The 14,788-nt window shown below is 44.4% G+C and overlaps 1 protein-coding gene across 9 annotated transcripts in view; it reads right to left on the minus strand.

Moving 5' to 3' along the window:
• The window catches only part of LOC100152722 (protein HIRA), a 73,293-nt gene continuing 58,855 nt past the window's right edge, over nucleotides 351-14,788 (minus strand). For 7 of the 9 annotated variants that reach the window (XM_005654115.3, XM_005654114.3, XM_021074295.1 and 4 more), the window contains 2 exons: nucleotides 13,596-13,684; nucleotides 351-1,178 (listed from right to left, as the gene is read on the minus strand). In XM_005654115.3, the coding sequence (XP_005654172.1) occupies nucleotides 1,062-1,178; nucleotides 13,596-13,684 (206 nt within the window). In that variant the 3' untranslated portion in view covers nucleotides 351-1,061. The remainder of the gene's footprint in view (nucleotides 1,179-13,595; nucleotides 13,685-14,788) is intronic. The other 2 variants (XM_021074293.1, XM_005654116.3) reach the window with 1 other exon arrangement.

Consider the following 14,788-nt stretch of genomic DNA (forward strand, 5'->3'; position numbering starts at 1 on the left):
GAAAATCAAGTTTGTTTACTGATGAAATTGGCAAGTCAGTGGCAACCTTTGGTGTCCAACACGATCAGGGACCCAGAGCACAGAGCAGACAGAACCACAGACCTTGACACCAGGCTGGGGAGAAGACATGTACAAGGAGCCAGTCTGCTAGGCCAGCTCAGATTGAGATGCTGCACGGAAAGTGACCTCCATGCTGTGAAATGACTTCCGTGTGGAGGGGCCGGGGGGATGAGAGGACATCAAAGACCCCTTCTGGCTCCAGTGTTTTGTCACTGCCCATTTCAGGAGCAGAACCCACAGTGTAGGTGAGGAAAGTGGAAGTTGGAAGGTAGAGGCTGCTGAAATCAGGATCATTTGGTATCCAATGCGTGTTCATTTATTTTACACTTACAAAAGAAATCACCCGCCCTCCGCCCTATTCCCCCCAAAAGTCTCTTTTTACAAACATTGAAAAATTAAAACCAAATGAAGATAGACAAGTTAATTTCAGTACAATTTGTTTTCAATGTAGCTGTCATAATTAGAGTTTAAATTTCCTACAAGTGACCAATGTCCAAGTGACTTATAGGGAAATCCTGATTATTGGCCAAAAGGAAAATTCCATATTACAAGTTAGCAAATTCTAGTACAAAAATAGTCCGTGTGTTGGATAGCCTTTCCTTTCACATAGGTCTCAGGTCAGTCTGCTGACCACACAGTACACTAGCGTCTCTGGGCTGGCTCTCTCACACACATGGCTCATTTGTTGTAGTGGGAGCAGCACAGCACCTCCAGTGGCAGGGGCTACTATCCACCTTGGGGCCGTGCTGGAGACAGCCGGCCTCGGAGTGCCTCACTGGCCCCCGCTCTGCACTGAGGTCCTGGAGGGAGGGATGAATTGTGGGCAGAGCTACCTCCCTGAGGGGCAATAGGCCCAGGACACAGGGGAAGTTTGCCCAGGGGGCTGGGCCAGTGCTGGTGCAGGACAGCCCACCCCCTATTAGCATCTCTTCATCCTCCTGTGGCCCAGCGAGGTGAGAGGCGGCTCTGCGTTTGCTGTGGCCGGGGTGGGCCTGGGCAGGCTACTTGTCTCTCAGGATGTCGAGCTGTTCCTGACACTCGGTGAAGAGGCGCTGGAAGCGGAGGTTCTGCCCTATGACAGGCAGCAGCTCCTTCAGCAGATCCCTCTTCCGCAGACCCTGTGGGGACAGGAGTAACAGCTGAATGCAGATGACAGGAAGGAGACCTAGCCTGGGAGCCTTCACTGGTCTGACAGAGATCCCTGCAAGCACCTCCTGAAGAAACTAAAGATGGACAAAAATAATTTCTCTGTATGCTGGGAGGCCCTGTGACAGCTGAAAAGCTGAGCTGGGGCATTTGGGGTGGAGTGGCGGGGTGTAGGGAGGGACACGGGAACAGGTAACAGGGTAGGCTCTGCTCTTCTGTGTCCCCTAAGTCTGCTGGCATACACCTGGACTTTGAATGCATGGGTTAGTGGCCAGAGTAGCTTATTAGCTTTCCGGGAAGGATGGAAGCAGGCTATCAGGGCATAGGGACGGGTAAATGCTCTCCAGGGGATTGAGGTCAAGCCCAGGTGCCAGGAGGGGCCTGGGTGACAATGATGGCCCTGGGTTTGACAGTCCTCCAGTCTCTACCCTTGGCTCTTGCTGCACCTTCTTTCATGCCTGGGTGCACGGGCACCAGATGTGCTTGGGCCCTTCATTGCACAGGTCTGTGAGGAGCACAGCTGCTATAAATGGAAAGCCACCAACTGACAACAATGACCACTGGAAGAGAAGGACCAAGATGCTAAAATAAGGGGTAGAAAGATGATGAATTACAGAAAAGAACCAAGTATGGTATTAACTTTGAGCAACACAGTGGTTGAAGGAGACTGGACACTGCTGAGGGTAAGTCAGAGTGAGGTCAGACGGAACAGCGGTCCACACTCGAGCAGAGGGTTCACTGCAGGAGGAGAGACTGTGCAGTTGCCTAAAAGGATGATGGAGAGCAGCAATGGGCCCAACATCTATATAATGGGTCCCCCAGGAGATAAGACAGACAGAAGGAAATATTTAAAGAAATAATATGGGTATACTTCACTTAAGAATCAAATCCAGATGATGCTAAAGGGACAAGGAAAGCAATGTGATTAACTCTTGCTGAAGTTGATGTTGGTCTTAAAAATGACACATACAGAGGAGTTCTCATCATAGCTCAGTGGAAACGAATCTGACTAGCATCCATGAGGACACAGGTTCAATTCCCTGGCCTCACTCAGCGGGTTAAGGATCTAGTGTTGCCATGAGCTGTGATGTAGGTTGCAGACGTGGCTCGGATCTCATGTTGCTGTGGCTGTGACCCCTAGCCTGGGAACCTCCATATGCCGTTAGTGCGGCCCTTAAAAGACACACACACACAAACATATATATATATATATATATATATATATATATATGGTAACAAAAAAATGTAAATGGCTTGAATTTGGTGGTGAAAAAACAGCTGGTTAGATACAACAAAAGCCAGTTTTACCTGATGTTGGCAACAACATATACAACACAAACATGTATACAGAAAGGCTAAAATTTAAGATGGAGAAAGCTATATTAGTAAATAGTAAAAAACCCCAAAAAACTAGTATTACAATTATCAGATAAAGTAGATTTTGAGACAAAAACCATCACCGGAGAAACAGTCAAAAGAGAAGAACAAAACCACCCTTATAGTGAGGTTTCAATATACATTCAATTAGTGATGGGTCAGAAAGGCAAAAACCACCAGATTCTGGTAACTCAATCTGAACATTAATAAACATGACCTGACAGACATATACAGAACGAGGCCCCCACAACTAGAGAACATATATTTTTCTTTGGCATACATGGAGATATGAAAACTTGTTCTAATGCAAACCTCAACAAAATAAGTATCATGTAGATCATGGACTGGCATAAGCCAAATCAGGCCTACCATCTATTTTGATAAATGATTTTATTGAAATGCAGCCAGACCTGCCTATCTGCAACAGCAATCACATGGGTTTGCAAAACTTGAAAAACTTATAGAAAACCTAAGTGAATGAAGAGTAGTGATCGAACAGGGGCACAGTATGGAGAACAGGATAGAGGCTGCAAAAGATAGTGGTGAGCACTGTCGCATGTGAGAGCTTCAGGGGTCAGGAGATTATGGGTAGAGTACAATAGACATCTAAGGTTGTGGAACGAAACAGGAGACTTTCAGGGAAAGTAAATCATTAAAGGCAGTCTTGTACATGCCTGGGAAAGATGCATCTCCAGAAAAGGTCTGAGAGGACCACGAGCCTTCACAACAGGCTGAGTAGTGGAACCAGTGTGTAAAGATGGGGAAAGGTGTTTTTTTTTTTCAAGTGCCCAATATTCAATAAAAGATCACAAGTCATACAGAGAAACAGGGAAACATGGCCCATTCAGAGGAATAACATACATCTCCAGATTCTGACCCTAAAGGGACATAGGCTTGGAAGTTACATGACAAAGACTTTTAAAACGACTGTCTTAAATATGCTCACAGAGAACACGGACAGACAACTAAATGAAACCAGGAAAATGATATGTGAACAAAATGAGAAGATCGACAGACAGAAATTATAAAAGGGAACCAAACTGAAATTCTACAGCTTAAAACCACAATAACAGAACAGAAAAATTTACTAGAAAGGTTACAGCCAACTTGATTAGACAAAAAGAAGAACCAGTGAACCCGAAGTCAGGTTATTTGAAATTACGGAGTTTGAAGAACAACAACAAAAAAAAAGGCAAAGTGAAAATAGCCAAAGGCACTTAAAGGGCACCATTAAGCAGATCAATATATGTACTATATGAGTCCCAGAAATATAACAGAGAGAAAGGCTAAGAGCTTATTTGGAGAAAGAATGGCTGAAAATGTTTCAAGTCAGAGGAAAAAAAACATGGATCTACAAATTCAAGAAGGCTACCAAACACTCCATGCAGGAAAAACCCAAAGGGGAGAGTTCCCATTGTGGCTCAGTGGGTTAAGAATCTGACTAGTATACACGAGGATGCAGGTTAGATCCCTGGCCTTGCCCAGTGGGTTAAAGATCTGCTGTTGCCAAAAACTATGGAATAGGTCGAAGATGCAGCCTGGCTCCTGTGTTGCTGTGGCTGTAATTGTAGGCCAGTAGCTGCAGCTGTGATTTGACCCCTAGCCTGAGGACTTCCATATGCTGGAGGTTCAGCCCTAAAAAGGAAAAAACAACACAACAAAACAAAACCCCATACTGTGATACATTATAATCAAACTGTGGAAAGTCAAAGACTAAGAGAGAATTTTGAAAGCAAAGTGATATGTTATGTAAAAGGGATCCTCAATAAGATAATAAGTGGATTTTTCAGCAGAAACTGTGAAGGCCAGAAGATAGTGGGATGGCACATTTAAAGTGTTAAAAGAAAAAGTGACGTCTGGGAATACTACATCAAGCAAAACCATCTCTCAAAAACAAGGAAGAATTTAAGACATTCCTAGGTAAATAAACCTTACAGAGTTTATTACTATTAAACCTAATGTATGAGAATTGTTCAAGCTGAAATGAAAGGTCACTAGACAAAAAAGCATAAAATTCTCCAGGGGAGTTGCCACTGTGGCACAGCAGGTTAACGATCAGGCACTATCACTGCAGTGGCTCAGACTGCTGCTGTGGCATGGGTTCAATCTCTGGCCTGGAACTTCTACATGCCACAGGTGCAGCAAAAAAAACCCAAAAAACAAAACAAAACATAAAAAAAACAACTCTGGTAAACAAATACACAAATAAATATAAAAATCTACATTATGACGGGGTTCCTGTTGTGGCTCAGCAGTAACGACCCTGACTAGTATCCATGAAGTTGCAGGTTCCATCCCTGGCCTCACTCAGTGGGTTAAGAATCTGGTGCTGCCGTGAGCTGTGGTGTAGGACGCTGACATGGCTTGGATCCCACATTACTGTGGCATAGGCCAGCAGCTATAGCTCCGATTGGAGCCCTAGCCTGGGAACTTCCATATGCTACAGGTGTGGCGCTAAAAAGCAAAAACAAACAAAAAACCCAACCCATATTATGTGATAATATGGTAACTCCATTTTAATTCTTTTACAGGGTTTAAAAGACAAAAAAAGAGATATTATAAATTTAAGTTAATTGTGACATAATATATAAAAATATCATTTGTGACTTCAATTACAAAGTGGGCAGAGTGGACCTGTAAAGGAGTATGCAATGTTTTTGTATGCAACTGAAATTAAATGGTAATTTGGTTTAAAATAGATTGTTATAACTTTACAATGTTTTTGTTATCTCCTCAGTTACCAAAAATAAAATATCTATGAGAATATACACAAAAGGAAATGAGGAGGGAATCAAACCATTTTACCAAAACAATTAACTAAACAAAGAAAGATAGTAAAGGAGGAAGTGAGAGACAAAAAAAAAGGTATAAAACACACAGAAATAAATTACAAAATGGGAACATTACATCTTTACATGTCAATAATTTTTTACACTATAAATGGATTAAATTCTTCAATCAAAAAATGGATAAAAGGGAGTTCCTGCTGTGGAATGGGATCGGTGGAGTTTCTGGAGCGCTGAACACAGGTTCAATCCCCAGTCTAGCACAGTGGGTTAAGGATCTGGCATTACCGCAGCTGCAGCATAGGTTGCAACTGTGGTTCCGATCTGATCCCTGGCCAGCAACTCCATATGCCACAGGCTGGCCAGAAAAAAAAAAGGATTAAAGAACAGGATCCAACTACATACTGCTTACAAGGAACTCAGATCTGAAGGACACATATAGGTTGAAAATGAAAAGATAGAAAAAGATAACCTATGTAAATAATAACCAAAACAGAGAAGAGATGGCTATACTAATAGCAGACAAAATAGATTTTACATCAAAAATTGTTACAAGAAGACAAAGGACACTGTATAACAATAAAAGGGTCAATTCACTAAAAAGATGTAACAGACAGAAACATATATGATATGCATCTAACATCAGAGTTCCTAATCATACAGTGTAAACATTATCTGAGTTGAAAGGAGAACTGAGACAGTCCTACAATCTGTAGGAGACTTCAATATCCCATTTTCAATAACAGAACAACCAGATAGAAGATCAATAAGACACAGAGGACCTGAAAAGCATTACAGATTAATTTGACCTAAGGGACATACAAACAAAACACTCCATCCAACAATAGCAGAATATATATTTTTCTCCAGTGCATATGGAATATTCACCAGGACAGACCATATGTTAGGCTACTAAACAAGTCTCAGTAAGTTTAAAAAGACTGAATCATAAAAGCATCTTTTCCATTCACAATGGAAAGAAACTAGAATTCAATAGAAGGAAAACTGGAGTACCCACAAATATGTGGAAATTAATACATTGTTAAACTAATAATTCAAAGAAGAAATTACAAGGGCAGTTAAAAATATCTAGAGACAGATGAAAATGAAAACACAACACAGTAAAATTACGGGATGTAGCAAAAGCATTAGTTAGAGAGAAATTTGTAATTAGAGGACTCTGCAAAGAGGAGTTGAGTTCCCTAGTGGCTCAGCGGGTTAAAGATCTGGCATTGTCACTGTCAAGAAATTATATGTTCAATCCCTAGCCTAGGAACTTCTGCATGCTGTGTGCAAATCAAAAAAAAAAAAAAAAGGCGCTCCTGTTGTAGTGCAGTGGGTTGGTGATACGGCTTGTCTCTGAGGTGTTGCCAGTTCCATCCCTGACCCAGCGCAGTGGGTTAAAGATAGGATATCTCTGCAGCTGTGGCAAAGGTCGCAGATGTGGCTTGGTTTTGATCCCTGGCCCAGAAACTTCCATATGCAAGTGCGGCTGAAAAAGGAAAAAAAAAAAAGAATCTACAGAAAGATCTCAAATCAGTAATACATCACATTTAATAAAACTAGAAACATAAGAGCAAACTAAACCCAAAGCAAGCAGTGAAAATAAATAGAAAAATAATAGAGAAAATAATAAAAGCAAAAATGGTCATCAAAACTGACAAAGCATTTAGCTACATGGACTAAGAAGAAAAGAAAGAAGACTCAAATAATGACAATCAGAAATGAAACAGGCACATTACAACTGATGCCACAAAAATAAAAAAAGGATTATAAATAAGAGAATGCTATGAGCAATTGGACACCAACCAACTGGATGACCCAGATAAAATGGACAACTTCTTAAGAAATATATAGCCTACCAAGACTGAATCATGAAGAAAGAGCAAATGTGAACAGACCTATAAGGAGTAAGGAGACTGAGTCAGTAATCAAAAACTTCCCAACAAAGACAAGCCTAAGACTGACCATATGCCTTTACTGGTGAGTTTTACCAAACATGTAAAGAATTAACAACAATCCTCCACACACTCGTTCAAAAAATGTGAAAAGAATATGTTCAGATTCATTCTATGAGGTCATCATTATCCTGATATCAAAGCCAGACAAAGAAAGTATAAGAAAACAGACCAATGTCTCATGTGAACATTAATAAATCTTGAACAAAATACTTTATTGAACAGAATTTAATAGCAAACTGAAAGAATTATATACTATAACTAAGTGTGACTTATATCTGGAATGCAAGGGTGGTTCAAGAAACTAATCAACACCACATTAATAAAATAAAGGGGAAAAAAAAATCCCAGACCATCTCAATTGATGCAGAAAAAGCATTTGACAAAATTCAACATACTTCCACTACTAAAATACTCAACAAACTGGTAATAGAAGGAAACTACTTCAATAAAATTCAGGTCATGTATGAAAGGCCCCCAGCTAGCATCTTATTGTTAAAAGACTGAAAACTTTTGTACCAAGATCAGCAACAAGGTGAGGATGCCTCACCTTCACCACTTTTTCCCCCCTGAACCCACAGCATGTGGAAATTCCCAGGTCAGGGACTGAACCTAGCCACAGCAATGACCTGAACTGCTTCAGTGACAGTGCCAGATCCTCAACCCTGTGCACCACAGGGGACCTTCACTTTCACCACTTTTATTCAACTTCTATTCAATATTAAAAAGTCTTCGCCAGAACAATGAGGCAAAAAAGGAAAAAGGCACATTTGAAAGAAAGAAGTAAACTTATCTGCTTGCAGGCAACATAATCTTATATGTAGAAAAACCCTAAAGATTCCACAAAAAACTTGTTAGAACTAATAAATGAATCTAACGAATTTGCAGAATATGAAATTAACACACAAAAATCAATTTCGTTTTATACACTGACAACCAACAACCTAGGAAAAAAATTAAGAAAAACAATTCCAGAGTTCCTGTTGTGGCTCAGTGGTTAACAAATCCAACTAGGAACCATGAGGTTGCAGGTTCGATCCCTGGCCTTGCTCAGTGGGTTAAGGATCTGGCGTTGCCGTGAGCTGTGGTGTAGGTCGCAGATGTGGCTCAGATCCTCCGTTGCTGTGGCTCTGGTGTGGGCCAGTGGCTACGGCTTTGATTAGACTCCTAGCCTGGGAACCTCCATTTGCCGTGGGAGCAGCCCTAGAAAAGGCAAAAAGACAAAAAAAAAAAAAAAAAAAAAAAAAAAGAATTCCATTTGCAATAATATCCAAAAGTACAAATACTTAGGAATACACTTAACCTAGGAGGCAAAAGACTAGTATACTGAAAACTAAAAAATGTTGCTGAAAGAAATTAAAGACACAAATAAATGGAAAGACATCCCATGTTCATGGATAGGAAGGCTTAATATTGTTTAAGTTATCAATAATGCCAACAGCAATTTATCGATCTAGTGCACTCCCTATCAATATCTTAATGGCATTTTTCACAGAAATAGAAAAATCTATCCTAAAATTCTTATGGAATCTCAAGGGACCTGGAATAGCCCCAATTATCTTGAGAAAGATGATAAAAGGGTAAACAGCCTCATGCTTCCTGACTTCAAAACTTAATCAAAACTATTGTACCTTTTAATTTTTGAAATATGTGATCATTAAAAATAAGTTTAAGATAAATTTTAAAATTAAAAAACTGAAAAATGTATTAAAAATGAAATGGGGGAGTTCTTGTTGCGGCTCAGTGGTAACAAACTGGACTGTTATCCATGAGGACACAGGTTTGATCCCTGGCCTTGCTTGGTGGGTTAAGAATCCAGCATTGCTGTGAGCTGTGGTGCAGATTGCAGACAAAGCTTGGATCCCAAGTAGCTGTGACTGTGGTGCAGGCCAGAAGCTGCAGCTCTGATTCGACCCTAGCCTGGGAACATCCATATGCCGTGGGTGTGGCCTAAAAAAAAAAATAAAAAAAAGAAAAAAGAAAAAAGAAAAAGAAATGGAATGAAGTAAATTATTATAAGTAAAGCAAAATGTTCTGCTTGCATGTGGCATCAGGGTGAACTACCAAAGGATGTGCCCTTGGGCCTGAAAGGTGTACCTTCAGGTCCCCAGCACCATTTCCCACCCTGGGCTCTCAGAAATGGAAGATGCTGTCCACTGTTGTCAGGTAGCAGCCTGGACAGGATCAACACCACTTCTCTGGGCAGTGTCACAGGTATTGAAATGAAGATCTTGTCAAAGGGAAGCTTCCTAAGAGCAGGGAGGGCCTGGCTAGGGAGACACGTCACCAGCACAGCTGCTCAGTGCCCCAAGCCTCTGACTACTGCTTCCATCTTGCACAAAGATCTTTTGAGGGAAAGGATCCTGGATTTCTGGGGTCCTCCAAGGCACACAAGCAGCTCATATCACAAAATTTCCCAATACATAAAAAATTTCTATAAACTAGTAAGAAAAACACATGACACCAAAGTATTTCAACAGGAAATACAAGTGGTTCTCTTTTTTAAATTTAGGGCCACAGCTGTGGCATATGGAAGTTCCCAGGCAAGGGGTCAAATCAGAACTGCAGCTGCCAATCTGTGCCACAGCCACAGCAACGCCAGATCTGAGCTGTGTCAGTGACCTACACTGTAGCTCATGGCAACACTGGATCCTTAACCCTCTGAGTGGGGGCCAGGGATCAAACCCATGTCTTCATGGATGCTACCACTGAGCCACAAGGGAAACTCCACAAGTGGCTCTTAAATATATGAAATGATGCTTTTTTCAATACGCCTCTTGGGAGGGCTGCTGGGTTAGCACTGCTCATCAGCTCCATTTCCCAGACATCTAGAGGACCAGTCCCATTTGAATGACCAATTCTCACCATAAAAGTCTTCACAAAGAAACTCAACAAGAAGGCAGAGGGTTCATATTCAACTCACACCTTCTGTCCCTAATATTCAAATGAAGAGACAGTAAAAATATTTTTAAAAAAATGCATAAATTCAGAAGAGTGCTAAGGTGAGAGGGATGTGCAGACAGCAGGTGCTGGCTCTGTCCATACCTGTGCCAAGACTTTTCCCATGTGCTCTTTGCGGCTCATGTTCCCAACCTCCCTCCATATGCTTTGCTGCTTGTGTGGCACAGGCTGGCTTCTGAGAGCCTTTCTTTTCCTGGTAAGAGGGAAGGACACTGCTGCTGGCTTCCTTCTGTCCTCCTTCCTTGAACTGGACTTCCTCCTCATCTTGCAATCATGAGGCCAAGAGAATCACAAAGTTATAGACTAGCACTTAACTCCAAATGACTGGTTTTGGAAGACAGAATAAAACTAACTTCAGCCACTATTAGATGGGGTATCCTGTGATTTTAGGGTTTACGTATGGGAGAAATCCTGATGGTGCCCCTGAGAAGGTAGCCACAGGCTCTCCTGGGCAAAGTCCCAGTGAGGATGCCAGCAAGAATAGCAGGAAGGAGGGGGACTGGAGGGTGCATGGCTGTTGGCTGGTGGTCTGTCTGTGCCCCTTGCTCCCTCACCACTTTGGCCTAGAGGGCTTGCCTTCTGCTGAGACAGAGAAGGGGTATGTAGAGCTCTGGCTAATGTCTTGAGCTAAGGCTCCCAGAGTGGCAGGAGAGTCAAAGAGCAGAGCCCCACAACCTGGTCAGGGGGATGGCTTCATCAGGCCCATGCCTACCTACTGCCCACTCAAGCATATGGCAGGGAGGTGTGCTGGGAAATATCTACTACTGCAGGTAATTCAGAACAGCTCCTCCTGTTGAGGACAGAGGACAAAGCTGAAATAGTGTGTGCGGAGGTCAAGGACTGAGCCAGGGTGTAGAAGGTGAAAGCTAGAGGGACACTTTTGCCTTGGGAACATGCATTGATGAGGAAAAGGCTGAGTGAACGTCTGTCAGACTTGAGAAATGGGGGTTCTTGGGAAAAATGGGGGTCCTTGGGACAGCACCTTCCTCTGTGCTGGTAGACCCAAGGGATGCACCAGCAAGTGCCCAGGTTTGCGAAGTTCCCAGGCAGCCCAGAAAACCTCTAGCCCTGAACTGGGTGAAGAGACTCTGTAGTGCTGGAGCTTTAAGAGCTGGCACAGCAGTGCATCAACTGTTCTGCGGAGAAGGTAACATCACCTGAGGCTCAAACCATTTCTACAAATGCTTTTTCAAATACCATGTCCAGTAGATGGCTGAAAATAACCAGGCACATGAGATAGGATGATACGAATGACAACTAGCAGAAACACTTACAGGCAACAGAAACAGACCAAGAAGGGCACCTGGTACTAGGACTACCAGGCTCAACTTTTATTTGTGTGTGTCTTCTTAGGGCTGTACCCACCGCATATGGAGGTTCCCAGGCTAGGGGTCAAATCAGAGCTGCAGCTGCCGGCCTACACCATAGCCATAGCAACGCCAAATCCGAGCTGTGCCTGTAACCTACACCACAGCTCACATCAAAGCCAGATCCTTAACCCACTGAGCAAGGCCGGGGGTTGAACTTGAGTCTTCACAGACACTATGTCGTGTTCTTAACCTGCTGAGCCACAAGGGAACTCACAGACTCAACTTTCAATAACCAACTTACTGTGCTCAGCAGGTGAGAAGGATAGATTGAAAATTTGAGGGAGAATTAAAATCCTAAAAAATGATACAGCAGACTTTAAAAAGGGAGGATATGACCTTTCTGATGATGGGGAAAATAGAAGGGAAGACATAACCACAGAAGAGAGCCAAGTAAAGTCCACAGAAAGAATGAAAGCCCTGGAGCTTTGTGAGTCTTCAAACATGGAGGCAGGGTCCCCACAGAGCTTACAAAGCAATGGCAATCAGATTTTTAGCATCAACAGCAAATGCTAAAAGTTGGTGGCACATTGCTTTCCAAATGCTAAAGGAAAATGATTTTGAAACTTAGGATTCTATTAACCAACCAAGTTAAGACCTATGGCAACAAAATAATGGACTAAAAAATACAGGAAGCCAAGCACACACCAAGGCCTCCAATCCTCCCGGGACTGACTCTCCAAACTTCAGATCTCATCCCTTTCAGCCCCCTTGCCTCTGCTCAGCTGCTCCTTTTGCACCAGCCCTCCCACCTTGCCGTCCCCATACTTGCTGTTCCCTTTGCCTGGATTTCTTCCCCTAAATATCTGCAGGGCTTGTCCCTGATTTCTAACCTCCGACAGTCAGTCAGGACCTGCTTGATCACCTGATATAAAGCAGTGCCCTGGTAGTTCTCTGTACCCACTGCCCATTTTTACTGGTCCTCAGGGCACCCACCTCTGCCAGCACATTCTGGGTCCCCGTCACTTGTTTCTCCCCAAGAATGCAGAGCTGTGACAGTGGGGCCCCCCTGGTCTGCTTCACCGCTGCTGCTAGAACCCAGACCATGCCTGGACAGAGCAAGCACTCCACAGCAGCTGCTCAGCCACTGGGTGAAGTGGTGGGACCCACCTCCCCCTCGCCAGGTGGCTCCTTTGCACAGCCAGCCGCTGCACCAACACCCACTTGTGTGAGCCCAAAAGGTCTCATTGTTGTGATTTCATGATGTGTATCACTCTCTCCTTCACTGGCTCCACACCCACCTGCCTGCCCCCTGCCTTGTTGGATACATATAGACTCCATTTCCTTTTCCTTCTCTGTGGCTACTACATGGGGCCGAGTCACCTTCAGCTACTTTTGGGACCATGGCAGAAAAACATGCCCTGACTGGCTTGTTCCCACAGCTCACATGCCCCACGATCCACTTCCTACCCCAGTCGGACTCAGGTCACTCTCTTTTGTCTCCATGTACCAATGTCTCTGTGTCTCCTGTTGGCTCTACCAACAGACTCCCCAGGTCTGCACGGAGCTGGCTCACTTTTGCCCCGGTTTACCCCAAAGTCCTTTCTAGGCGAGGCCTCCCCAGCCCACTCTCCCAGGCACACTTGTCTCACTTCTGTTCACTTCTTTCTTAGCATGATCCACAGCCTAATACCACCTGGATGACCGAGGTGCTTATTGCTGATGTCTGCCTTCACCGCTAAACAGAGCCATCGCCCCTGGGGGGTAGCTGTCCCAGCACAGGTGCGTGGCTGAGAGGAGGCTCCCTTGGCCCTGATGTTAAGGCCCTGCTCCCACCAGGGTGGTCAGGGCCAGAACCTCACCCTCTGACACCGGGCCCTTGGCAGTGTGCTGGAGAAGTGTAACAGAGAAGAGTTGCAAAGTGCGGTGGCTTACTTTTCAACCCCAACTTTCACTTTTCAAGAAAGAATTCTTGTGGCAAGAAGGAAAGCAGCACCTACCACTACTGTGGACTCCCACTGGCTTCCAGTGGAGGAGTGAACCGGACCCAGTAAGTCCTTGCATATTTCTCGGAGTCGGTATTCAAACCCTAATTATAGAAAACAAACAAAAACAAAAACAAAAACAAAACAAAACAAATAGGAACACATTACAAAAAGAAATTAAAAAATCAAGAATATGCTAAGTTGCTGTGACGTCAAACAGAATGAACAAAGGCCACTTGCTGCCTTGGGGGCAGGTCAGGGCACCAAGACCTAAGGGACAGGCCTTGCTCACTCTCCCATGCCCTGGCCCAACGCAGTGGCCTCTGTGTCCCAGGCCCAAGGGAAGATGAATGGGGCAGCTTGGGGACAGAGTCCCCAAGGGGATGGGCTGCAGGGGGTTGAGGAAGGAGGGAGCAGGCCTGAGGCCTGCTTTCGAGAAGACCTGGCAGTGGCGGCAGTAGATGAGCAGGGTCAGAAGCGGGCTCCAGACAAGAGATGGTGTGGGAATGAGTCTGGGCTGGGGAGGTGGTGAGAGCAGAGGAGACTGGAGGAGACCAGCAATGCTGGAGGCAGAATGGGCAGCTGCACCACAGGGAGTGGATGAAATCACCCAGAGATGAGGGTGGAAAACAGGGGATGAATCTGGAACCTGAGGACCTTTGGAAGATAGCAGGGGTTCCTCCTCCTTCAGTGGAGGGAGCAAGGTACAGGCAGAGGGGGGATCCGTGCACAGATCATGGGCCAGATGCATGAAGACGGAGGAGGAGAAGCAAGTGGTGGAGGCAATGGCACTGGGGTAGTCCAGTGAGGGACGCCCACAGGGAACAAAGCAGAGGGGCTGGAGGCAGGCTTTCTGGGAATGGAGTGAGGCTGAAGTCTGGGCAGGAAGAGCACAAACCTAACTTGGCCCTGGCGTCTGGTAGGGAGGGGACTTGGCAACTCAACCTGGGAGTTCTGCTTGTAGGGGTCTGGCAATTTTTTCTTTCTTTCTTCTTTTTTTTTGGTCTTTTTGCCATTTTCTTGGGCCACTCTCGCAGCATATGGAGGTTCCCAGGCTAGGGGTCCAATTGGAGCTGTAGCCACTGGCCTACGCCAGAGCCACAGCAACGCGAGATCTGAGCCGCATCTGCGACCTACGCCACAGCTCAGGGCAACGCCAGATCCTTAACCCACTGAGCAAGGCCAGGGATGGAACCCGCAACCTCATG

Source organism: Sus scrofa, chromosome 14 (genome assembly GCF_000003025.6).
Source record: "Sus scrofa isolate TJ Tabasco breed Duroc chromosome 14, Sscrofa11.1, whole genome shotgun sequence".
Taxonomy (NCBI): Eukaryota; Metazoa; Chordata; class Mammalia; order Artiodactyla; family Suidae; genus Sus; species Sus scrofa.